The following is a 24,182-nucleotide window of genomic DNA, read 5'->3' on the forward strand; positions in this document are numbered from 1 at the left end:
GTTTTGAACTCTTAAATATCACATCCCTCATTTGGACAGTTAACAAGGTCTATTAAAACTCCCACAGGGCAGGAATTAGCAATTATAGCAGTAGATGGTGGAAACCAGATTTCATCACAGAGAGCTCAGGGCAGGGTGGCCAAGGAGACTAGCACTAAGTGGGGATAGCTAGAGAAAAGACGTGGAGGCCTTGGTTGCCAGAAGAGCCCTAGAAGGAAGTAACCTCCAGAGAGTGATCACACCCACCCTCTACAGGCTTCATTTCCTGCCTAGCAGTTCTGAGAAGGGCTTCTGCTTGGAACTTTCCAGGAATAAGATACGCTATCTCCTAGAATAAGTGATCCATTTGGACAACTCCTGTTTTGTTTTGTTTTTTTCCTTTTTGGCCGTCATGCAGCTTGCAGGATCTTAGTTCCCTGACCAGGGATTGAAGCCGGTACCCCTGCAGTGGAAGCATGGAATCTTAACCCCCGAACCAAGGACTCAGGGAAGTTCCTGGATACTGCCTTTAATACACACACACACACACACACACACACACACACACACATATATATTTTTAAATATCTTTATTCATTTATATATTTGGCTGCTCCAGGTCTTAGTTGCGGCACACGGGATCTTTAGTTGTGGCATCTGGGACCTAGTTACCAACCAGGGATCAAACCCGGGCCCCAGAATCGGAAGGTCGAGTCTTAGTCACTGGACCACCAGGGAAGTCCTGTGGATAACTTCTTTGAGAGTTGGCTTCCTTATGCCAAAGACCTGCCTCCCTTTACTTTCCACCTAATGATCCCATTTCTGAGTAATCTTTGAGGCTCCAAAGGATGAATCTGATCCCTAGAACAGCTTTGAAAGACAATTTTTGTACCTCCTGAGTTTCCAGTTCTCCAGGTTGAACCTTCTCAGGACTTCCAGCCGTTCTTCATTTACCTGCTTTCTTTCCCCCTAGTGACCTTGGTGCTGACCCCTGGCTATACAGCAGTTGATCATCATCCCCTTTATAGTGTGCTACCTGGAACAGAGTACAAGGTATGGCAAGAAAAAGAACAGTCTGTCATCTCCCTGGGGTTCTTTCTTGTAGTGAAACCAAGAATTGCATTAGCAGAATTGGCATCTACTGTGTTATCATTGATTTCTGTTGAGCTTATCATCAACTAAAACCAGTAAGTAGCATTATTTTCCTTTTTCAACATGCACAGTTGCCAAGCCACATCTTCCACATTCTGCAGTTGTTCACTGGACTTTTGATCTATAGATTTCAGCTTCTTTCTGAGCACTTTTCTTAGTGATAATCTGCTGTGGGTCACTTCAGTTTTTACAGTGACATGAGGAGGCTTCTTAACAGTGTTTGAAGTAAATTGAGTGTCTGTACCAAGAGTGGTTTCTTGGTTGATGGGGAGGGATTGGGGAACTTGTCAGTGCCTGTTTTCTGTTCCTCTCCCTTGGTAATATGCAGGGTTCACCTGGAAGGCTTCTGTTCCTCAGAGCTTTGGGTATGTGGGAAGAGACTCAAAAGTAGCCATTGTGTTTGCATAAAGAATTACATTGATTCCTGGAAGAGGTGCTGAGAGATAGGTTAGTATACCATACCCCCTACACCCAAATTTTTAGCATTTGGAACTAAGACCTGAGGCAAATAAGAATTGCTTCAGGCCTCTGAGCAAACTAGTGATAAGAGGCAGCTTTAGCACCCAGGTCTTCTGACTGCTTTCCTAGTGGCTCAGATGGTAAAGAATCTGCCTGAAATGCAGGAGACCCAGGTTTAATCCCTGGATCGGGAAAATCCCCTGGAGAAGGGAATGGCTACCCACTCCAGTATTCTTGCCTGGGAATCCCTTGGACAGAGGAGCCTGAACAGGCTGCAGTCTATAGGATCGCAAGAGTCAGACACAACTGAGCAACTAACACTTTCACTTTTCACACTTCTGACATGCATAGATACTAACCTTTTTTTAAAAAAAAATTATTTACGTATTTGGCATGCTGGATCTTAGTTGTAGCACTCAGGATCTTTAGTTGAGGCATGTGGGATCTGGTTCCTTGATCAGGGATTGAACCTGGGCTCCTTGCAACAAGAGCATGGGGTCTTAGCCGCTGGACCATCAGGGATGTCCTGCATAGAAACTCACTTAATCAATTTTACCTGAGTAGCAGCTTTCAACTGTTCACATTAAGATATTTTATAGATTTCCCCTACCCCAGCCTTCTTATAAGTTTAGTTGCCCCAAGAGCTTAGATGACTCCTTGAATTCTTCCACCATGTGAGTAAATGATGCCCTCTTAGATGCTTAGCAAGGTCAGCTCTGGTGGTGAAGTGAGGCAGAATCCTCTTGGACTTCCAAGGCCTTTGCTGGCTTTCTGCCAAGCTCCTTCTTCATGAGGTTATGTGGTTGGTGGGAGAAAATGAGATCACCCTTCATCACTCAGGTGCCAGGTGGGGTCTGAAGAATCCCCAGGGGCTGGACTTCTGGGAGCACTTGACACAGAGCTGTCTAGTCTCTGGCTGCTAACGTTATGTGTCAGGTGGGACAGCACGTTGTGTGATGGCCCTCGGAGGTCCTGTCTCCCCCTGGGCATCTGAGGCAGCATATGAGATTCAGGATAGGGAAAAGCACTTTGTAGGCAGGTGGTCGTACCAGTCTGCCAAGTGTCAGAGGATTTTTATTTGCAATTTTTAATGTTCATGAACCGTTTTTTCCTTACTCACTTGCAGATTCTTGGAGGAAGTTGACTCGCCTTCATTATGATATTCCATCACTGCAACTGGCAGTGTATTCAGTGATGTTTCCAGATTCAGGCAGTGTCAGGATGTATGTTTACTGCTTGGCTGCTACCTGGCTGTAGCAGAGCAGGTCCCTTCAGCTTTTGGCGGGGGGGCGGTTGTTGATTCTTTATCTGTAAAATGAGCAGTTTGGAGTGACCTCCAACAGCTCTTTTAGCAACAGACCCTCATATTCTGGGAGCTTACACAACTCTTGGAATGTATACTTGTAGTGTATCTTAGCGAAGTCCTTGTTGTTCTCTTTTCTGCTGCTTAATTACTAAAGCAAAGTCCACCCAGGGGATACCATCTTCTCTGTCCTTCCTCTGCATGTAAGAGGAAGGTTTTCTTCTTCCACTGTCTTTAAAAAATTGGCAGATCTGTTAAAAAGGAAGATGGGTGGAAGGGAGATGTTGCAACAAGGGCCAGTGGCATGTACCTGTCATGCTCCTAGCCTTCCTCTGAGCTGCTTTTAGCTCCGTTTCTCAATATTCATGCTGGTTGCAAGAAGAGAGTCCTAGGATGAGGGAGTGAGTATATACCAAAGAGTATAGAACATACCTGGAGAAGGCAATGGCACCCCACTCCAGTACTCTTGCCTGGAGAGTCCCATGGATGGAGGAGCCTGGTGGGCTGCAGTCCATGGGGTCGCTAGGAGTCGGACACGACTGAGCGACTTCACTTTCACTTTTCACTTTCATGCATTGGAGAAGGAAATGGCAACCCACTTCAGTGTTCTTGCCTGGAGAATCTCAGGGATGGGGGAGCCTGGTGGCTGCCGTCTATGGGGTCACACAGAGTCGGACACGACTGAAGTGACTTAGCATAGCATAGCATAGCATAGAACATACCAGAGGTCCTGGCAGAGAGAAAGGGAACATCTTTTGTAGCTTTGGGACCTGCTGGAGAGTTTGAGTAGAATCAGATGATCTGGACAGGATTTCTGGGCTGCAGAAGGTTCTTACTGTACTGAATGCACAGGAAAAATAGAATGCAGCTTAGGAATATTTAGGTTCCTGTCCTTTAAGAGCTTGCTTTTGGGGAAGATGGATGTAGATAAAATGTAATTATTGGGTCCGGGGTCCAAGAAATTAGCTCAGTGGAAGGGGTTGTCAATCCCAAACTAAGGCATAGGAAAGACTAGAGCCTCGCCTTTGTTCTGTCCTGGTGTGCTGGCAAATTTAGAAACTTGTGAATGTGGCACCGTCGGTTGGGAGGCAGAAGTCAAGTGAGCTCAGCCCGCCCATGTGTACTTTGTACCTTTTCCATTTCTGTCAGTATCAGGCATTCTCACTGTACTTAATCCATAGTGCAGCTGTCACTGAACTCTGTGACAATGGCTGCTTCTGCCCTAGAGCCGACCCCAGGCTCGGAGCTAAAGGCACGAGCCACTGGAGGTCTGAGTGCCGCCCCTGTCCCCCCAGTTACCATGTCCACGCAGAGACTTCGGGATGAGGACTACCGTGACTACAGCTCCACCGATGCGAGCCCCGAGGAGAGCCCATCCGAAGGCCTGAACAACTTCTCTTCCTCAGGGTCCTACATGCGGTTTGGGGAAAGCAATAGCACAACGTAAGTAGCTGTTCTGTCTGCCTTAGGGGTGGGAATCATATTCCAACGTTCTGTGTTAGTAATGTAATCTCCCTGTGAGTTATTTTTGCCCCCCGATTTTATCAGTTCCCTGCTTTACAGATGAGAGTAACACTTAAAGAGATGAAGTGAGTGATGCTGCTGAGATCTGAGCTCTTTGTCAGTTACTCTCTACTCTGTTTCTTATTCTTTGTTCATTTCACCTGCGTTGGTCGCAGAAGGCTGGTGCTAAGTAACAGCCTGAACATAAGAAAAACTTGTAGAGAGAACATTCTCTTAATTTAGAACCTTGGGTCATCTGTGCTAGAAGCTTCAATAACTCCAAGTCCAATACAGACAGTCCTTTGCAAAGTCTCTCCCAGACTTCTGTCCCCATCACCAAACAGCCAGGGCATTTGACAGAATAAATAGGAAGAGGGAAGAATAACTTCTCTTGCAGTATGCCCTCCTCCAGGAGATCCTCCCAACCCAGGAACTGAACCCAGGTCTCTCGCATTGCAGGCGATTCTTTACTGTCTGAGCCACCAGGGAAGCCCAAGAATACTGGAGTGGGAAGTCTGGGATCTTCCCGACCTAGGATTTGAAGTGGGGTCTCCTGCATTGCAGGCGGATTCTTTACCAGCTGAGCTACCAGGGAGGTCCTAAAAGTTGCAAGGCGTTGGTAAAGAAGAGGGAACTTCCCTGGTACTCCAGCGGTTAGGACTTTGCTTTCCAATGCAGGAGATGTGCGTTCGATCCCTGGTCAGGGAACTAAGGTCCCTTGTGCCTCGCTGCCAAAAAACCAAAACATGAAACAGAATCAGTATTGTAAAAAATTCAATAAAGACTTAAAAAAAATGACCCACATCAAAATAAATAAATAAATAAATAAAATCTTTAAAAATAAAAAGAAGAGGTGATTTGCTTTGTATGCTTTTAGGAGGGCTTATGCCTTATCTCTGAAAACTGAATCCCAAGTCTCATCTGGGTTAGTTTGGCCCTCTGTGGGCCTCAGTTTTTCCAAATATAAGATTGAGAACCCCCGTGTGAAGCTGTGCTGATTCACTCTTCAAATGAGAAGATTCAGAAGAGGGTTTTCTACTCCACTGAGTTGTCTGGTTCAGTTTTGGAATCAGCAGAGCCCTAACATTTTCTCTGGACCACAGTACCCCATCTTCTGTGGCCCTTCTGTATATTCCTCAAGCTTTACCATCATCCTCTGTGTGTTCCCTTGGGGGTTGGGTGTGACTCATCGAGGGATCCATTATGTCCTTGACTCACACTCTCCCCTGTGACTGCCCAAGGAGACCATGGGAGCTTCTCTTGGAACTCATTACTGGTAAAGCCCCCATGGCTGCAGTCTTTCCTGGTGCATGGCATTTTCTCTAGTGAACTCCAACTAGAGGAGACGGTCTGCCCACATTATAAGCCCCTCTCCACCTCTAGCTGGTTTTCTGCTCATAAAGGTTCCATCTCCATAGCTTCTTTCTCCTGTGGCATGCTACTGTAGATTTCCCCATATGCTTGCAGTGTTAGTTGATGGAAAAGATTGCTTAGGCCCCAACCAGCAGCAGTGAGAACTATCTTTCCTCTCTCTTCCCTAACCTTACCTACCTACGTGACTTCCCCCAGGTGGAAGGAGTGTCAAATGCAGCCAATGCCATGTGATGGCTTCTCTTCAAAAGTCACTCTGGTTACTGGAAAATGCTTCTTCCAAGCTTCTCTCTCTAGTTTTCTTTCCAGTTTTTGCTCCTTGTTCTTAGACATCAGCTTGTCTATGCAGTGCTTGCCATATGGGGTCTAGATTTTCATTTCTAGAGGGACTCCTCTAAAGTTCACAGCCAGTCATCTAGCAACATCAGGATTGGTAGCTTATAGGTTTTGTCATACTGAAGACAATGCATGGTTGTTGGCTATTCTGAATCTCTCTTTTTTTTTCCACATTGGGTTATAGCTAATAGTCAACACCAAATTATCTCCCATTGTTTGCTGGAAATTGACCAGTTGGAATGTTTGATCAATGTTCTCTTGGCCTTGCTTGGGGATGTACTTTTTCTGAGGGCCCATCCTGCCCTGGTATTGTGAAACAAGGTAGGTGACCCAGGAAAGCCCTTCTGTAAGTGATGGCAGGTGTCACAAGCCCATCACAAGTGGTGCAGGGAAAAGTACTCCTTTGGGACTTGGAGGATTGGTTGAGTACTTGCCTGGGGCCTGGATCGCCAGACGCGTCATATGTAGAAATGTGCCAGGTATGATTAAGTATAAGCTGATTTGGGACCTAGTTAGCTCTACAGGTGAGAAGTGTTAGGGACAAGTTTTTGAGCTGGGTTCCTGTTTCCTGGGGACTTACTCCACCGTGTTATCTAATTTGCTAAGGAACAAAGTATGTGGAAAAAATACATGGAACAAAGTACAAGAAGCAAAGTATATGCATGCACACCAGGCTCTTCTAGGGGATTAGGACTGAGTAAGAATCCCCAGTCAGGGATGCAGATAGGAGCCCCAGGTGCTTCCATGATAATGTGTTTGGTGAGGTTAATTTCCTAACCCTTAAAGTTATCAAGCTGTTGACTGCTTTGATGACGGCATCAGATTTTACTCTTTCGGGCAAAGTTTTCTTGTTGCCCTATTGAGCTACATTATACTGCTCTCAACCAATATACTTTTTCCCCCAGGCTGGCAGGCTGAGAAACAAGTTGACTGAAACCAGTCTTCAGTAGGTTATCTGGAGTTGCCATTTGCAAAGTATGGTCTTCAGACCCTTTGCGGGTCCCAGGACCATTTTAAGAAGCCCACGAGGTCAAAACTGTTTTCATAATAATACTAGATGTGATTTGTTTTTTCACTGTGTTGACATTTGCACTGATGGTTCAGAAGCAACGATGGGTAAAGTTGCTGGTGCCTTAGCGTGCATCAACGGAGAAGGCAATAGCACCCCACTCCAGTACTCTTGCCTGGAAAATCCCATGGATGGAGGAGCCTGGTAGGCTGCAGTCCATGGGGTCGCTAAGAGTCGGTCACGACTGAGCAACTTCACTTTCACTTTTCACTCTCATGCATTGGAGAAGGAAATGGCAACCCACTCCAGTGTTCTTGCCTGGAGAATCCCAGGGATGGGGGAGCCTGGTGGGCTGCCGTCTATGGGGTCGCACAGAGTCGGACACGACTGAAGTGACTTAGCAGCAGCAGCAGCGTGCATCAAGGAGGTAACACCAAATTATGCTCGTCATTGTATTTTTCACTTAAGCATGTCCTTGATGAAGCAGTCATATCACTAATTTTATTAAATCTTGACCCTTCAGTCCAGAATATTTTGTTAATATTCTGTGTGACAAAATGGAAAGTGCACATGAAAGCTTCTCTTGGAGCTCATTACTGGTAAAGGCCCCCTGGCTGCAGTCTTTCCTGGTGCGTGGCATTTTCTCTAGTGAACTCCAAACTAGAGGAGACCGTCTGCCCGCATTATAAGCCCCTCTCCACCTCTAGCTGGTTCTACTGAGTTATCTGAACAACTTCGTTGTTGTTCTGCTGAACAACTAGGAAACCGTAGGTCGTTCAGATCTGAGTACTTGGCAGATATTTTCTTGAAAATGAAAGTAATGAGACCGTCACCTCAGGAAAAACTATTAAGGGACTTCCCTGGTGGTCCAGTGGTTTAAAAGTTGCCTTTGAGTGCAGGGGACAGAGTTCAATCCCTGGCTGGGGAACTAGGATCTCACATGCCGCAGGTGCAACCAAACCAGCATGCTGCAACTAGAGAAAGCTCTCGAGCCACAGTGAAGATTCAGCACAGCCAAAAAAACCAAAAAAACAAAAAACCAGTACTATATGTTGCCAACAATGAAATTTGAGCTTTTGAGCAAAATCAGAAAAAATAAACTTGTATCCTGCACTGTGACCTTGACAGCTTCCCTTTATCTAAAGACTTGTCTAATGAGATTAGGGATGATACTAATGAATGTGATTTTTTAAAATGTCATATAATGAAATGTGCCAGCATTTGAAAGATCTGTGTAGCTCAGGGAACCAGTATCTCCCATATGGCCAAAGTGTGATGTTGGGAAATTGTGTGTGGGTAAAAGATCTATTCAAGGAGCAAGATTGCCAGTGTATTTTCACATAGTAGAGTATGAAAAGGTCAGATTCCACATTACAACTAACTCCTAAGAAACTATGTGTGTAGAGTTTTGATGTAGTATCAAATAAAAAATATCACAGTTGCCTAAACAGGCTATTCAGATACATTCTAACTACACATCTGTGTGAGGGCAGATTTTCTTCAGGGACTTCCATCAAAGCAATGTATCACAAGAGGTTGAATGCAGAAGATAATCCAGCTACCAAACAAGACATTAAAGAGATTTGCAAAAAAAGTAAGATAGTGCACTTCTTCTCACATTTTTTTTTTGGAAAATAGAGTTACTTTCTGTTAAAAATTGGTTATTTTTATTAACATAGTAAGTTTATTGTTATTTTAAATTAATATGTATTTTAAAGTTTCTTGGTTTAATTTATAAAATATATATATATAATATATATATATAAAATAAATATATATATAATATATATACATATATATTATATGTATATAAAATATATACATATATATATATCAGCAGATATAATCCATGTAAGCAAAAACTATGTGGGATCCTCAGTAATTTATAAGTACATACAAGGGTCCTAAGGCCAAAAAAGTATAAGAACTATGATTTGCTAGGCTTATTTTTCCCTCTTACCCCCATAGTTAAGATTCTCTAGTCCATGGAATTGATACTGTGATAACTCATATGGTTTTGGGTAATCCCAGCTCGTGGCCACTGGTGAAAAGCTCAATTTTGGAAGTCCTTTAGGTACAGTGGATAGGAATCCGCCTGACAGTGCACGATATATGGGTTTCATTCCCTGGTCCGGGAAGATTCCACATGCCTCGGGACATCTAAGCCCATGTGCCACAACTACTGAAGCCCGCGTGCATAGAGCCTGTGCTCCACAATGAGAGAAGCCACCGCAATGAAAAGCCTGTGCACCACAGTGAAGCGTAGCCCCCACTCTCTGCAATTAGAGAAAGCCCGAGCGCATCAACGAAGACCCAGCACCACCAAAAATAAATACATTGATGATTTTAACAAAGAATAATTTTGGTCAATTGCTTAGAGCCCTACTGTTTCAGAGTTGAAGTTTGCTGTTCTGGTCCAGTCCTCTCATATGAGATGATAGGCCCAGAGGAGGGAAGGGAATTTCGTAATGAATTAATGGCGGAATCAGGGCTGGAGGGATCTGATCTCCTATGAAACCCAGCCCAGGGTGTTTTGGGGAGGCCTGCGGTAGGCAGGTAGTTTTGGTGAGGTGCTTACCTTTGCCTTTAAGTGGATTAAACATTTGCCAAGGTAGAAATTTGACTGGTCCATCATTCTGCCCATAATCTCCTAGTCACTGGCCCTTGATAATGGAGGAGTCACCCCTGCACCCTTGCCGTCTCTTAGTTTCATCCAGGAGAGCACTTGCCTCTTCTTGTTCAGACTTGAAGCAGTTTTCTTGATCTTGCATGAGAAACTTGGGGACAGTAGGAAGGTCAAGAGATTTTCTTCCTGGAGGTAGAGGGAGAAAGGTTACCGAGAGTAAAATTCCTTTCTAGAGAGTGTAGACAGATCTTATTTATAATGGTTCTTACAAGTTAATGGGCTTCCCTGGTGGCTCAATGGAAAAGAATTCTCCTGTAATGCAGGAGACCCTGGTTTGATCCCTGGGTTGGGAAGATCCCTTGGAGAAGGAAATAGCAACCCACTCCAGTATTCTTGCCTAGGAAATCCAATGGCCAGAGCTCCCTGGTGGGCTACAGTCCATGGGGTCGCACGGGTCAGACAAGACTGAGTGACTAAACCACCACCACAAGATAACACATGATTTGCTTTCAGTTTCTACTAAATTGCAGTTTGGAAGACATGTGTGGAAACATCGTTTAGGAGGTGTTTAGGTTATATGTGGAGAAGAATTTCCAGACAGTGCCAGGGACCAAATCTTGAGGAAGTCTGGGGCAAAGTGGTATCATGTTTGATCTTTTTCATGTGTCTGCCTTATTTTCCTGCAGACTCTATTAGTTTCCAGAGACTAAAGTTCACATCTGATCCATGCAGTTTCCACCATTGCATTAACACAATGTTTTACACATTATAGATGGTGTTTGTTGAGTGAAAAAATAATTACACATGAGTGGCTTTCCAATTGCAGCTTGAGAGGGACAGTCTATAACAGACAAGGGAAAACACTATTCTCAAGGCAGAAAGATAAATTAGGCGACTGTCTGAAGAGGGCTTCTCTTAGGACTATGGCATTTGACTTTTTTTTTTTTTTTAAATACACAATACACCAGGGACTGTGGGACCACATGACTTTTACTCTGTTCACGTTACATAAAACTTTTTGATAGGGATTTGGGGTTTCTATTTTGTTATTTCCCCTGTTCTTTACTCACAGCAGTGTGTCTGTCTTTCACAGTTATGCTTGGAATCCTCTGTTGCAATTCTGGATCTGAGTCTTTATAATGGAAAGTTCCAGGGTGAAAACCAATACACCAGGAGCGACACCATACTGTCCCTCTGGTCTAATCTCTAAGCAAGGTGAACTCAGAGATGCCTTGGGGGATGGACATTATAGCCCAGTGACTAGGAGAATGGGCTCGGGGGCTAGACATCCTGGGTTTGAATCCAGGTTCACACTCAGGTGTGTGATCTTGAACAAGTTGCTTCATCCTGTGTAAAATGAAGTTAATACCTATCTCATCATGTTATTCTGGGCTTCCCTGGTGGCTCAGTGGTAAAGAATATGCCTGCCATGCTGGAAATTGAATGAGATGGTTCATGAAGGCACTTAGCTCAACGGTAAGTACTTGATAAATGTTACCTCTTATTATTGTTAACCTGCCCTTGTCTGCCTTATTCCCACTTCAGATGGTTCCAGACCCTGATCCACCTGCTAAAAAGCAACATTGGCACAGGACTCCTGGGGCTGCCTCTGGCGGTGAAAAATGCCGGCATCTTGGTAAGGGTCTGCATCGGTGCAAGGAAGTATTGTGACAAATTTTAGGAGATGGTACGCGTGTGTGTGTGTTTAATTTACTTCATATAAAACATTTTGAAATGGGCAGTTTTTCTTTTTCAAATGCAGTTGAGAAAAAGCAGGGTTCAGGTTTATTCTTCTAAAGGTATGTTTTGAGGATCTGCTGTGTGCCGGGCACTGTTCTAGATTCTTGAGACTATTATTAGTGAGTGAAACAAACAAAGATTCCTGCCCTCATGGAGGCTACTTGAGGTAAGGAGGAGGTCCTGGCCATTTCCATCAATAATAGTAACTAAAGAATAACAGAATTCTGTCCATTTTCCATAGTCTTTCCACGCCCTGCCCTTAGATGGACAACTCTGAAAATCTAATTTTTTTCCTTTCTTGATTCTCCCCCTGATGGACTGCCTGTCCAGAGCCATTCTGCTTTCTTTTAAAGTTGGAGATAGGGGATTTCCTAGCAGTCCACTGGTTAAGACTCTGTGCTTCCACTACAACATTGCGAGGGGCACTGGTTCAAACCCCGACTGGGAGCTAAGATCCCACATGGCTTGAGGCCAGGAAAAAAAAAAATTCTTAACCGAGTAAAAATGAAAATAACAACATATCAACTTAAAAAAGTTATATGGGAAAAGTAGAAATAAATAAATAAAGTTAGAGGTAGCCCAGAGGCTGGACTTGTCCTCCGCTGAAAACTGGCCTGTGCCATTACTCTAGACAGAACTCGCCCCCTCCCACCAGCCCTTAGCCTGTCTTTTCTTCCCAGACAGTCCCAGGAGCCTTCTGTTCTGCTGAGTAGGCAGCAGTCTCGAAACAGCCTGATCTGTGTCGTTCTCCTCAGGGAGATTAATTGTCTAGAAGGCCTGCCGAGGTTCAGAGGGTGCCCTTCCTGCTCAACTAGTCTCTGTGAACATGTTTGTTTCTCGAATGCCCTGCCAGAAGTTCTGTCATTGGAAGGTACCCTAGTCACATTTTGATCATGTGCGAATTCCAGTTCTAACTCTGCTTGCCTGTCTCTCCCTCCCTGGCCCGCACCGCCTATGCACAGATGGGTCCCCTCAGCCTGTTGGTGATTGGCCTCGTGGCTGTGCACTGCATGCGTATCCTGGTGAAGTGCGCTCACCACTTCTGCTACAGGTGAGGGTGTTCCATGCACCTCTTGAGTGACAGGCTGTCCTTCCAGGTTCCGTTACCAGCGCCGGAAGTGAGCGCTCAACACACATCACTCTCGATTCTCTGCTAGCTGAAGGTGGCCACTCGTTAATGGCCTTTCTCTGGCAGTTTCTGTGCCCTTTTGTAGCTTGTTGTCATCTGTCACATGGGCTTCCCGGATGGCTCAGTGGTAGAGAATCTGCCTGCCACTAGAGTAGGCACAGAAGACGTGGGTTCGATCCCTGGGTCAGGAAGATCCCCTGAAGGAGGGCATGGCAACTCACTCCAGTGTTCTTGCCTGGAAAATACCATGGGCAGAGGAGCCTGGCGGGCTCCAGTCCATGGGGTCCCAAAGGGCCGGACATGACTGAGTGAGCACACACATGCGTCATCTGTCACACTGACTTAGAACCAGTGTGCAGAGACCATGTTCTAGTTTTATGTGCTTTGTAATATGCACCCCATTGAAAGGATTTTACCAGATGATTGCTTAATTATAAAGAAAGTAACTGTCCCATCGACTTCAGACTTAGGCTCCTTGAAAGCATCAGACTGAGGACTTGGTGCTGTGTCTGGGGTGGCAGATGGGGAACCCACCCAGGTCTCCATGAGCCCTGCTGGTCCTGTCATTGTCATTGTCTGACCCCACACTGTTCCCTTCTCCTCTCTGCTTTCTTCCAGACTGAACAAGCCTTTTGTGGACTATGGGGATACAGTGATGTACAGCCTGGAAGCCAGCCCCATCTCCTGGCTCCGGAACCACGCACACTGGGGAAGGTAATGGGTTTCCTTCTTCTTTGCGGCTGTGGCTGCCCAGTGTGGGGGTCTTCAGATAGGATGATGATGGGTGGAAGACCATGTAGCTAGTGGGAAGAACATTGCTTGGGCTCAGCTTTGCCAGTGGTCATTTGTGTGACCTTGAGCTGTGTGACCACTCCTCTCCGTGGGCCTCAGTTTCCTCATTAGTAAGACAGGAAGGCACTGGCCTGAAAGGTAGCTAAGGGCTCCTCCAGCTTTGACAGCCTGTGACCAGCGATGGTATTTTATCCCCTCTTTTGGTCAACAGACATTTGAACACATTCTTGTAAGTGGTACAAAGCAATTCCAGGTATAGGGAGGATGGTTTCCCCATACTACATGGTCCTGGCTCTCCAGGAGAAGGAGAAAGATGTGTGGGAGATCTGTTGAGAACAAGAGGTCAGAAATAGGGTATACCAGTAGAGAGAGTATCAGGAGCTAGCAATGCACCGCAGGGGCCCCGAGGGGGAGGAGCCCTAAAGATGCTCTTGTCTACTGTGCCAGTGAGAAGCGTACTTGATAGGTGCTTTCAGGGCCGGGCACTGGGCAGGAGAAGCAGGGCTTCAAGGGGGAGGTGAGGGGAATTAGAGAAAAAGGGTTTTTCAGGGAAAGAGATGTTTTAGGAGCTGACATGAGAGGTATTTGGAAATTTCTCCTTCTGGTAATTTTTCAGACACCTGGAGAGAAGTATTCTACTATTTGTTTACCATTTGAGGCAATGGTACATTTTGACATAGAAAACTCCTTTTTTTTTTTTTTAATGTTTATTTATTTGGCTGCATTGGGTCTTAGTTGCAACAACAGGATCTTCATTGCAGTGCATGGGTTTAGTTGCCCTCGGACATGTGGGATCTTAGTTCTCTGACCAGTAATTGAACCAGAGTCTGCTGCATTGCACAGCAGATTCTTAGCCGCTGGACCACCAAGGAAGTTCCCCCCGACCTTTTTTTAAATTGAATCATACTAGTGTTCTCCAGAAAAACTCCTTTTTGTGATCATAGGGAGACTTTTACCTTCACACATAGTAAGCTTCCTCCTGTGATGCAGGTTTCTGTAATTCTTTCAGGAAAATCATTTTCTGTGCCTGGAGAAGCCAAGTTGCCAAGAGACCTCTGTTGGTTGGTTGGTTGTTGGCTGAGTCTTCTCCTTTCTCCTCTTCTTTTTCTGCATCTGTTTTTTTCTCTCTCCTCCTTCTCTCTCTCCCAATTCCTCCCCCTCTTTTTCTTTCCGCCCTTCCTCCCTACTTCCCTCCCTCCTTTCCTTCCTTCCTTTAATAAAATTAATGTGTGCTCATGGTGAAAAAAAAAACCCAGCAGCAACAACAACTTTTTTTAACAAGATAGAAAAACATAAAATGAAGAGTAAAAGTATAGTTGCAGTTGCATGAATATTCTCCTGGAATTTTCTGAGTATGTAAAAACATGTACAGATTCCTCACATTTTTTACAGTAAATACCATACTATGCATTCTGACTGGAAACTTGGTGGGATTTTTTTTTTCCCTTAATGGACTTTAGACATTTCTGTTTTGGCACACGTAGATTTAACATATTCTTTTTACCTGCTATGTACTGTTTCATCTAAAATGGCATATAATTTAAGCATTTTCCCTTTGATGACCCATTAGGTTGTCACTAGCTGTTGTTATTGTAACTGTGCTTCAGCCACAGTCTGTTTTGATACATTTCTTTCCATGTCCTTACATGAGAGTTGGTTGGTTTTTTGATCCAAGTTATAGAAGGAGACGGTGAAGGGGTCCGCTTCTGGGGCTCTTATGCTAAGGGCTCCCTGTAGCTTTAGGATAAACATGATGAAATGGGACAGACGGGCCATAGGGAAGGGGTAGCCAAGGGATGGGTGGTAGTCCTTATGTGTGTGCTGCACTCCTGCCAGTCCAGTCTCAGGACTGTCTCGGGCCTGCCTGACTGTGTGTAGCGTTTCTGGCATGCAGCCAGCAAGGTGTTCTTGGGAACCACACAGATAGCGCCTCCCTTACCTTCTTCCAGGGCTCTAGACCAGGGACACAGTTTCTCCTCTTATCAGGGCACCCTCATCCTTGTTTCCAGGGCTCTAGACCAGTGACACACTTTCTCCTCTTATCAGGGCACCCTCATCCTTGTAACCTGATGGGAAGGGTCTGTGATGACTTGGGAAGAAGCACTGTTCAAACTCCCATCTCTCTGGCTGTCTTGCTTTCTATTGTTTGATCTTTTATGTTCCTTCCTTCCCCACCCACAGGCGCATGGTGGACTTCTTCCTAATCGTCACGCAGCTGGGATTCTGCTGTATCTATTTTGTCTTTCTGGCTGACAACTTTAAACAGGTAGGCCCTAGGGAAAAGAATGGCAGGAGATGAGTGGGCTTTCTGTTTAGGATCCCTCCCAAGCCAGTTTTTTTCAGCACGAGAATTGAGATCTTAACACTTTACATAGAACAGGGTCAGCGTCGTTTGATTTTATTAAAGACCTAGGACATCGAGAAACCTCAAGACGTCTTGCTGTCCTCTTGTCTGTATTTTATATTATTTATTTATTTATTTATGGCTGTGCTGGGTCTTTGTTGCTGTGCACAGGCTTTCTCTAGTTGCAGCGAGTAGGGGCTGTTCTTCACTTGTGGCATTCGGGCTTCTCATTGTGCTGGCTTCTCTTGTTGTGGTTCGTGGGCTGTAGAGCACAGCCTCAGTAGTTGCAGCGCATGGGTCTAGTTGCCCCGTGGCATGTGGGATCTTCTTGGACTAGGTATCAAACCCATGTCCGCTGTGTTGGCAGGTGAATTATTAACCAGTGGACCACCAGGAAAGTCCTTTCTTGTCTTTAGGTACGATGTGATCAATCCCAGCTCTGACAGTTGGGTTGCTAATGATAATTAGGCAGATCTCTGCAGATGGTTCCATGACCACTGACTTCCTATACGACTTTGTTCACACACCGAGCGTTTAGCCTAGAACCCCTTCCGGTGGGAGGGTCACTTTGTCATTTGAGAGGCTGTCTCTGTTTCTCCCGTTCACTCTAGGTGATAGAAATGGCCAATGGGACCACCAACAACTGCCACAACAACGAGACAGTGATCCTGACGCCTACTATGGACTCGAGGCTCTACATGCTCACGTTCCTGCCGTTCATGGTGCTGCTGGTGTTCGTCAGGAACCTGCGAGCCCTGTCCATCTTCTCCCTGTTGGCCAATATCACCATGGCAGTCAGCCTGGTCATGATCTACCAGTTCACTGTTCAGGTAGGAGCTCAGCCTTCTCACTGTGTCTTATAAATAATCGGAGATACAAAGTGAGGAAGTGAGCATAAATAGGGGTGTTACTTACAAGCAGTGTGCTAAGATTAGGGCTTCTTAGCGTGGGCACTGTTGACACTTGGGCCGGATAACTCTTTGTTGTGGGGGCTGTCCTGTGCATCACAGGGTGTTTGGCAGCAACCTGGTCTCTATCCACTAGGTGCCGGTAGCAACTGCTCCCCAAGTTGTGACAGCCAAAAATGTCTCTAGATATTGCCCAGTGTCTCCAAGGAGGGCAAAATCACTCCCATTGAGATTGCTAGTTTAGACTTTTCCCAGTTAGATAATAATACATGATCATTGTATAAGATTGGAAAATAGAGAAAATATTAAGATGATTCTTAAATATTAAATTATACAATTTATGTTTTTATACTAAGTAATAGAAGAATCATCGTATGATATAATATAATGAGGAATATTATATTATTATTTTACCACTCCAGTTTTGTGTTTATTTGTCAGAATTCTAAATCTGGTGATCATTCCCCCTCATGTAGCCCATGTGGTCAGGTCTGTGGGGTGGTGCAGGAGAGGACATCTGTATATGGATGGGTAGAAGATCAGGCTGAGGATGTCATTTTTATTTCCATGTTTCCCTTCTACTTTATTTTTTTACCTTTGTATTTTATATTGGAGTATGGTTGATTAGCAATGTTGTGTTAGTTTCAGGTGTACAGCAAAGTGATTCAGTTATGTATATACATGTGTATTCTTTTTCAAATTCTTCTCCCGTTTAGCTTGTTACATACTATTGAGCAGAGTTCCCGGTGCTATACAGTAGGTTCTTACTGGTTATCCACTTTAAATACGGCATTGTGTACCTATCAGTCCCAAACTCCATAACTGTCCCTCCCCCACCACTCTTTAAAAGGATAACTTTAAAGAAAGATTTTTGTTTGTTTGTTTAGTCGCCAGATTGTGTCCCAACTCTTTGCGACCCCATGGACTGCAGCACCCCAGGCTTCCTTGTCCTTCATCATCTCCTGATATTGAATGTAATTCCCCAAACAACTTATCAATACATGCTCATTAAAATACAGACAACACAAGTACCTGTGAGCAGCATGTCCCCACCCTGAATCTCCTCCACTCTGGGACCTGCTACATGTGTTTCTAGGTCCTTTGAATGGATTTACATATTGTATTTCTATGTAGAGAAATATATAAAATGAAAATTGGTTTTGTGTTTTTTAACATAATTTAAAAAATTATTATATATAGTGTTTATCTACCTTAGTTTTTTTCTTTAACAGTGCCTCAGAAAGCTTTCCATGTTGATATATCTGTTCTTACCTCTTTTTTAAAAATTATTAAATAGTATCTCAGAGAATAAATATGCCATAGTTTTGTAGTTTATTTAACCAGTCCCCAGTCAGTGGCCTGTCAATTCATATATCACCTTAGTGTTATTTCAGTATTATGATAGTATCCTTATGCTTATCATTTTGTGGACATGTATAAGTACTTCTCCATGTATTTATATAATATATGCATACAGAGGAGCTGGAGGTACACTTGCTGGAGAGTATACAGTTTAGAATTTTTTATACTGCCAAGTTGCTTATTCCAAAAGCCGTTTACTAATTTTACAGACTCCTTTCCACAGTCAGTAAGCATCCCATGCTAGCCACACTGGACGTATCAATGTTTTTAATTTGGGCCAGTCTGACAGGTGAACGTTACCTCATTTTCACAGTCTGCATAACAGTGACCCAGTTACCCACTGATGAGGTTCCCAGGAAAACAGTGGGGTATAAAATGCAACGACTTTTATACTGAGGAAGTGACATAATGAATTTAAATCAACACTGTCGTCAGTGAGCATTCTTTGTTTTTTCCTTCAGGTGGGTGGCAGATATGGACTCTTCTCCTGTAGAACTATTTTCTAAAGCATAAAATAGACAGCTGTCTGTGTTCTGTTTTTTTTAATGGACTGGAAGGAGGACCTGTGACCACGTGAACGACCATTTCTAGAGAGTTTCTTCCCCTATCTCTGGCCCATTAAGTTAACACAAGGAAGCACAAATAAACGTATGATTTAATTTTACAATTAGAGATCTCAGTTGGTGCTTAGGACCTGCTGCAGTGAACATTTTCAAAGACACAGGAAGTGAGGCCAGTTCACGTAGACACCACATTTAATTTCGTACCATTGCAGATAGCTGGGCTGTGGTCGTTGTGATTGGAGGACAGGGATGGAAGTACAGGGTCCATAGCATCTCAGTCCCAGCTGAGAGAAGTGTCTGTCCAGAGGTCTGTCTGTGCCTAGTACAACCTGCGCTTTTGGACGAGGCAGCCCTGCTGAGGCCCGAGAGCGATTCTGAGCCTGCCTCTGGGCTCAGTGGGGAGGAGTGTTGTGACCCGGGAGTGCTCTCTCCCGGGGCTGGAGAGGGGAGAATGTGGTCTGGCTGGGTGGCCAGCAGCTTCTTGTTGACGTGGCACATGGCTAAAGCTGTCCCTCTGGTTGTCTTTGTCGCTGCTCTTACTGCTGTCCCCTGTTGGTATCTTTCCCTCTTTGTCTTGATAAATCCCCCAATGTCCAAAGTTCCTGAATTTTCTCCTAGCCTTGAGCATGTGCGTGGCTGGTGCCCTTGCTCCTCAGACTCACACCATTGGAGGGAGTCGCTTGGCTCCTTCCACCTGAGCAGGTCTCTTTATCACGTGTGTGACAAATGGCGCACTTCTGAGCAGAGTCCCAGTAACTGTTTTGGCTCCCAGTGCACGTCCTTAATTCATCACTGCATGTCCTTAATTCTTTCTTTCTTTCTTTATTTTTTATGGCAGTACCTGGAGGCTCAAGGGATCAGACCCATTCCCTCAGCAGTGAGAGTGTGGAGTCCTAACCACTGGACCACCACAGATATCCTTAATTCTGAGACATATTTTTTCGCAGTTAATAATGTTCCTAAAATTGGAGTACATCCAGCAATTCTTATGTACATTTAACAACATTTTCTCAAAAAGCTATTATAGTTACATGATAATGTGGTGCAAATGAGGAGATAATATGTTGAAAATGACCTGATTTTAATTTGTACATTTTTTGCAAATTAAAAGTTCTTCCATTTAGTTGGTTGGGGTATAAGGCAGTAGCCATCATTAAGTATGTAAATATCTTCTGCTGGTCTCATTCACACCAGTATCCCCAGACGTGTATTTTGAAATTCCCTCTGTGATGTCTCAGCCCAATGTATGACCCTGGGCAGTTTTCAGAAACTCTAGTTATACTATGACTCAGGGAATTAAAGGACAGTCTTACCATCATGTTTCATCAAAAAAAAAAAAAAAAAAATTTACTAGTCTCAGCTTCATTCAAGGAACTGCAGTGCTTCTCATAAAGAGATCTAACTGGTTTCTTAGCAGGGGCTTGGAAAAGAAAGCATTTTAAAAATGCTTCATATTTTAAGGAGACTATAGTATCAATATAATTGGTTTGAAATCTTTCAAAGAGAAACCTACTATAGAGATTAGTAGTAGGTCTCTTTTTTGTCCTCCGACGTTATTCTGTCACACTGTTAGAACAGGCTCCATATTTATCTAGATACCTCTATAGTTAAATCAGGTTTAAAACATTGTAAAAGGCAGTTTTAAAGACATTTTTAAATCTAAAAGTCAAATTCTGAAAGAATGGCAGCTTTTGTCTCTTGAGTCCTGCTCCTTCGATACTGGCCATCACTGGGGAATCTTGCCATTGGTCAGCTAGCTAGGTACATTGTACCTGCCGTTATCAGTTGCCTTGGTTTTTATTTGCCTTCTTTTTAAAATGCTGTTTTTGCTATTTCCCCCGCTTTGTACCAATAGTGCTGTCATGTGCCTGTCAATAATATTTTCCAAGTACTGATTCACAGAATTTTTGAAAAAAGAAAGAGAGGGAAGTAGAGATAAAAGAGAAAAGTACTCATCTAAAAACCTACCACCTTTTCTTCCAGCTGTTATCTGTGTGGAATGTTTATGTAATTGTATCATAGTAAATATATAAAATTTTAAAATATTTTTCTCACTATTATTTCATTAGCAATTTTTCATGTACTACTTATCCCGCTTTGTACTTTTTAGACAGTGCATAATAGTGTAAGAGTGTGGTTTAGTTGATGTGCAGTACACTAACAGACAGATGTTCAGGAACATTTAGGCTTGCTGCTGCTTACCATTCAAAGGCTTTGCTCAATTTTCTTCATATTTTAATCATCTTTTCCTTGTCAGATTATATTTCTGGGGATGGGATCACCTAGTGAAAGAATGTGATTCTTTTTATATAGTCTCTAACATTTGAGTTTCCCCAAAGCAAGTAGACTTTTCTTGGCTTGAAGGAAAAATAGAAGGGCTACATACAACCCCAAATTATCTCTGAGATGTCATAGTGTCATACTTTTTCCCTTAAGAGAATATTAGATTTAGGAAAGGTTTGACCGGTCTGATGCTGGGGTTGAAATCATGAATCTCTGTATAGCCTTTGCTCTATTTTGTTTTCTCTCTTTCAGAATATCCCAGACCCCAGCCACCTCCCCTTGGTGGCTTCCTGGAAGACCTACCCTCTGTTCTTTGGCACGGCCATTTTTGCATTTGAAGGCATCGGGATGGTAAGAGATGCATCGTGATTCTCTGGTGCCCTCGGTGTTCTTAAGGTCCATTTTAAGGAATGCTGAGGAAATGCTCCTAGAAATTGTCTTTAAGGTTTATTGGCCATTTAATGAACAGCATTTCAGAGACTCCACTGAAGTTTCCTAGCTCCAGTTTTTGTTTCCCTTCAAGCCTGTCTATTGCACATGCATCTCTTGTGCGTGCAGTAAGCAGCGGTGGGTGACAGATTGGAATGCAGGGTCTAGAGCTGGACCAATTTGGGGTTAGGCTCAACTCTGCCAAAGAGTACCTATGTGACTTTGTGCAAGGTCTTGCCTTCTCGGATTCTTCATTGTATGCTTCTGAAAAGGGAGCCTAGTGTTAATAGTTTTTAGGATTAAATGAGACATGTCTAAAATACTTCAAATAATCCCTGACATGTGGTGAGCATTCAATAATTTTTATTTTCATTAATAATAGTATTGATATTATCATTAAATCAATAAACATATGAGTGAGTTCTCTGCCCTGAAACTTTGTTGAGCTGTATTTTCCATGCATAAACCAATAGCCTTCACTCTTAGCTCAGCTCCTCCATCATTGCTGCGATTTCACCAATTTCCCCTAAAGAGAGGACTCTGTCCCTCGGGTGTACCTAATTAGATTTTTACTTGTGTTTTTCATAATAAAGGTCCAGATTTCTTTTCTGAAGAAAGCTGTTAGCCTAGGGCTTAGGAAATGGGAAGACAGTTCTCCTTTCATGGAGTATCTTTTTGTCCCTATTTGATTGCTCTGTCACCTTACATACTTTTTAAAAATTAATTTTCATTGGAGCTTTACAGTATTGTGTTAATTTCTGCCAAACAGCAAAATGAATCAGCTGTACATATACATATACCCTCCCATTTGGACTTCCTTCTCATTTAGGTGCACTGTCTAGGTTTTCTTTATATAAGGTGAGCATCCTTATACACTTTTAAGAAAACCTCAGAGGTGGACATTTTTTGTCACGATTTGAGAATTGCCCTGATGATGTCAATAGAATGTGTTAATATGACTCGTAACATCATGGGAGAGACTTTTTGAGTGAGCAGGTGTATGTGACTGTTCTGAGGTTTTAAACCTTCCCTGGTGCTTGCCCTTGGGGCTTCTCATTGCCCAAGAAGAACATCTCACCTTGATTCACAAACATATATGGTTTCCCTGCTGCTCAGGCAGAGGCCTCAAGGGACCCATATTACAGTAGGATAAAGAGCTTTGAAGCACTCAGATCTGGAAAGAAGAGGCTGAGTGAATGTGGAAAGATGCCCAGGGACCCTGGGTTCTTAAGGAACATTGTGCTGAATTTATCAGCTCTCCCTAGCAGCACAGGGCAGAAGTTGTTCTTTGCTTCATTTCATCAGCAGGGGCTCAGATAAAGTCATTCTGTTACCGTCTTTATCTATTAATTCAAGATTTGTTGGTGTTTTCTCTTTTTAAAATAGAGATATGGCTGTTTTGACTCTTAGGCCGGATCTGAGGGTTGTTGGGCGTGACCAGGAAAAGCTCTGGGCTCACTGAGCTTTCCCATGCTCTCTGTGTTTCTGCACCCCTGGTCCAGACTGGCTGGCCTGAAGGAGATGGGCTCCCTGTCCTCTGGCTCCCAAGACTCCCCATAGAAAGAAACCAAAGGAAAGTTTAGAAACTGTTTCTTGTTGGATTGTGGATCAACTGAAGCTTGAGCCCCTTGATCTGGTGTGGGGGATGCTGAAGGTCAGTTGGAGATGCAGAGCTGTGATGTACCCGGTAGCTGTGGGCCAACAGCAGGCTCATGGTGTCTGCCGTCTGCCGGTGGGTCTGGCTGAGACGTGCTCTGTCTGGTGGCCAGAGGCACTTGTGGAAAATGGGCACAATGACAAGACCAAAGACAGAGGAAGGGGCCAGATAGATGTTTCCCTAAGTTGCTTTTCCTGCAACAGCCCAGCCAGATGTGGTTGATAGCAGATCATGAAGGTAGTCATAGGCACATTTGGTCTTTTCCCTGTTCCCTGTATGAACCATTCTTCATAAAATGCCTTTCATAATAGTATGGAGGTTCCTCAAAAAACTAAAAATAGAGTTGCCATATGATCTAATAGTCCCAGTCGTGGGTTATACATGTCATATATACCCAGACAAAATTTGAAAAAAATACATGCACCCCTATGTTCATAACAGCACTATTTGCAATAGATATGTAAGCAACCTAAATGTCCATCAACTGATAAATGGATAATGAATACACACACACATAAACACACACAGGGATATTATTTAGCCATTAAAAAGAATGAAATAATGCCATTTGTAGCAACATGGATGCAACTAGAAATTACGATACTAGGTGAAGTAAGTCATAAAGATACTTACATATGGAATCTAAAATGAACATATCTACGAAACAAAAACAGACTCACAAATATAACAGACTTGTGGTTACCGGGGGCGGAGTAGGTGGGGGTTGGGGAAAAGGGAGTTTGGAATTAGCAGATGCAGATTATTATGTGTAGGATGGATAAACAACAAGGCCCTACTGTATAGCACAGGGAAGTACATGCTGTGATAAACCATAATGGAAAAGGATGTGAAAAGGAATATGTATATGTATAACTGAGTCACATCACTGTTCAGCAGAAGTTAAACACAACTTTGTAAATCAACCATACTTCAATAGAATTTTTAGAAACTTTTTCATAATAAAATTTTAAGTATTAAAAAACTGCAAATAAAAGGCCTTTCCTTGGCTTTAGCAAATGTTAAAGAAAATCCTCTGCTGTGAGGGAGGAGGCTGCAGGGTCAGTGGTTTGAAATAGGAGTCTGAAAACTGGGTTTTGTTATGCATCTCCACAAACTTCAGCCTCCAGGACCCTCTGTTAAGTCATGCCACCCCTAGCACCTCAGTTTCTCTAAGTTGGAGGTTTCACTTGTCACTGCTAGTGCCCCCCCCTTTTGAGATAAGGAAACAGTTTCTGGG

General features: G+C 43.6%; 1 protein-coding gene across 11 annotated transcripts in view; it reads left to right on the forward strand.

The window, feature by feature from the left end:
* The window catches only part of SLC36A1 (solute carrier family 36 member 1), an 88,280-nt gene that overhangs the window by 8,017 nt on the left and 56,081 nt on the right, over positions 1 to 24,182 (forward strand). For 5 of the 11 annotated variants that reach the window (XR_015167761.1, XM_086412521.1, XM_086412517.1 and 2 more), the window contains exons 2-8: positions 4,189 to 4,336; positions 11,284 to 11,374; positions 12,441 to 12,529; positions 13,226 to 13,321; positions 15,581 to 15,665; positions 16,355 to 16,573; positions 21,112 to 21,210. Coding sequence is in view for 9 of the 11 variants with exons in the window: in XM_086412521.1 (XP_086268647.1) it covers positions 4,194 to 4,336; positions 11,284 to 11,374; positions 12,441 to 12,529; positions 13,226 to 13,321; positions 15,581 to 15,665; positions 16,355 to 16,573; positions 21,112 to 21,210 (822 nt within the window). In the remaining 2 variants the exon portion in view is untranslated. Of the gene's footprint in view, positions 1 to 952; positions 1,033 to 3,333; positions 4,337 to 11,283; positions 11,375 to 12,440; positions 12,530 to 13,225; positions 13,322 to 15,580; positions 15,666 to 16,354; positions 16,574 to 21,111; positions 21,211 to 24,182 lie in introns of those variants that run through there. The other 6 variants (XR_015167762.1, XM_086412518.1, XM_086412520.1 and 3 more) reach the window with 3 other exon arrangements.

The sequence above is a fragment of the Bos grunniens genome, chromosome 7 (genome assembly GCF_055505025.1).
Source record: "Bos grunniens cultivar Pamir isolate PY7600 chromosome 7, Bosgru_T2T1.0, whole genome shotgun sequence".
Lineage (NCBI taxonomy): Eukaryota > Metazoa > Chordata > Mammalia > Artiodactyla > Bovidae > Bos > Bos grunniens.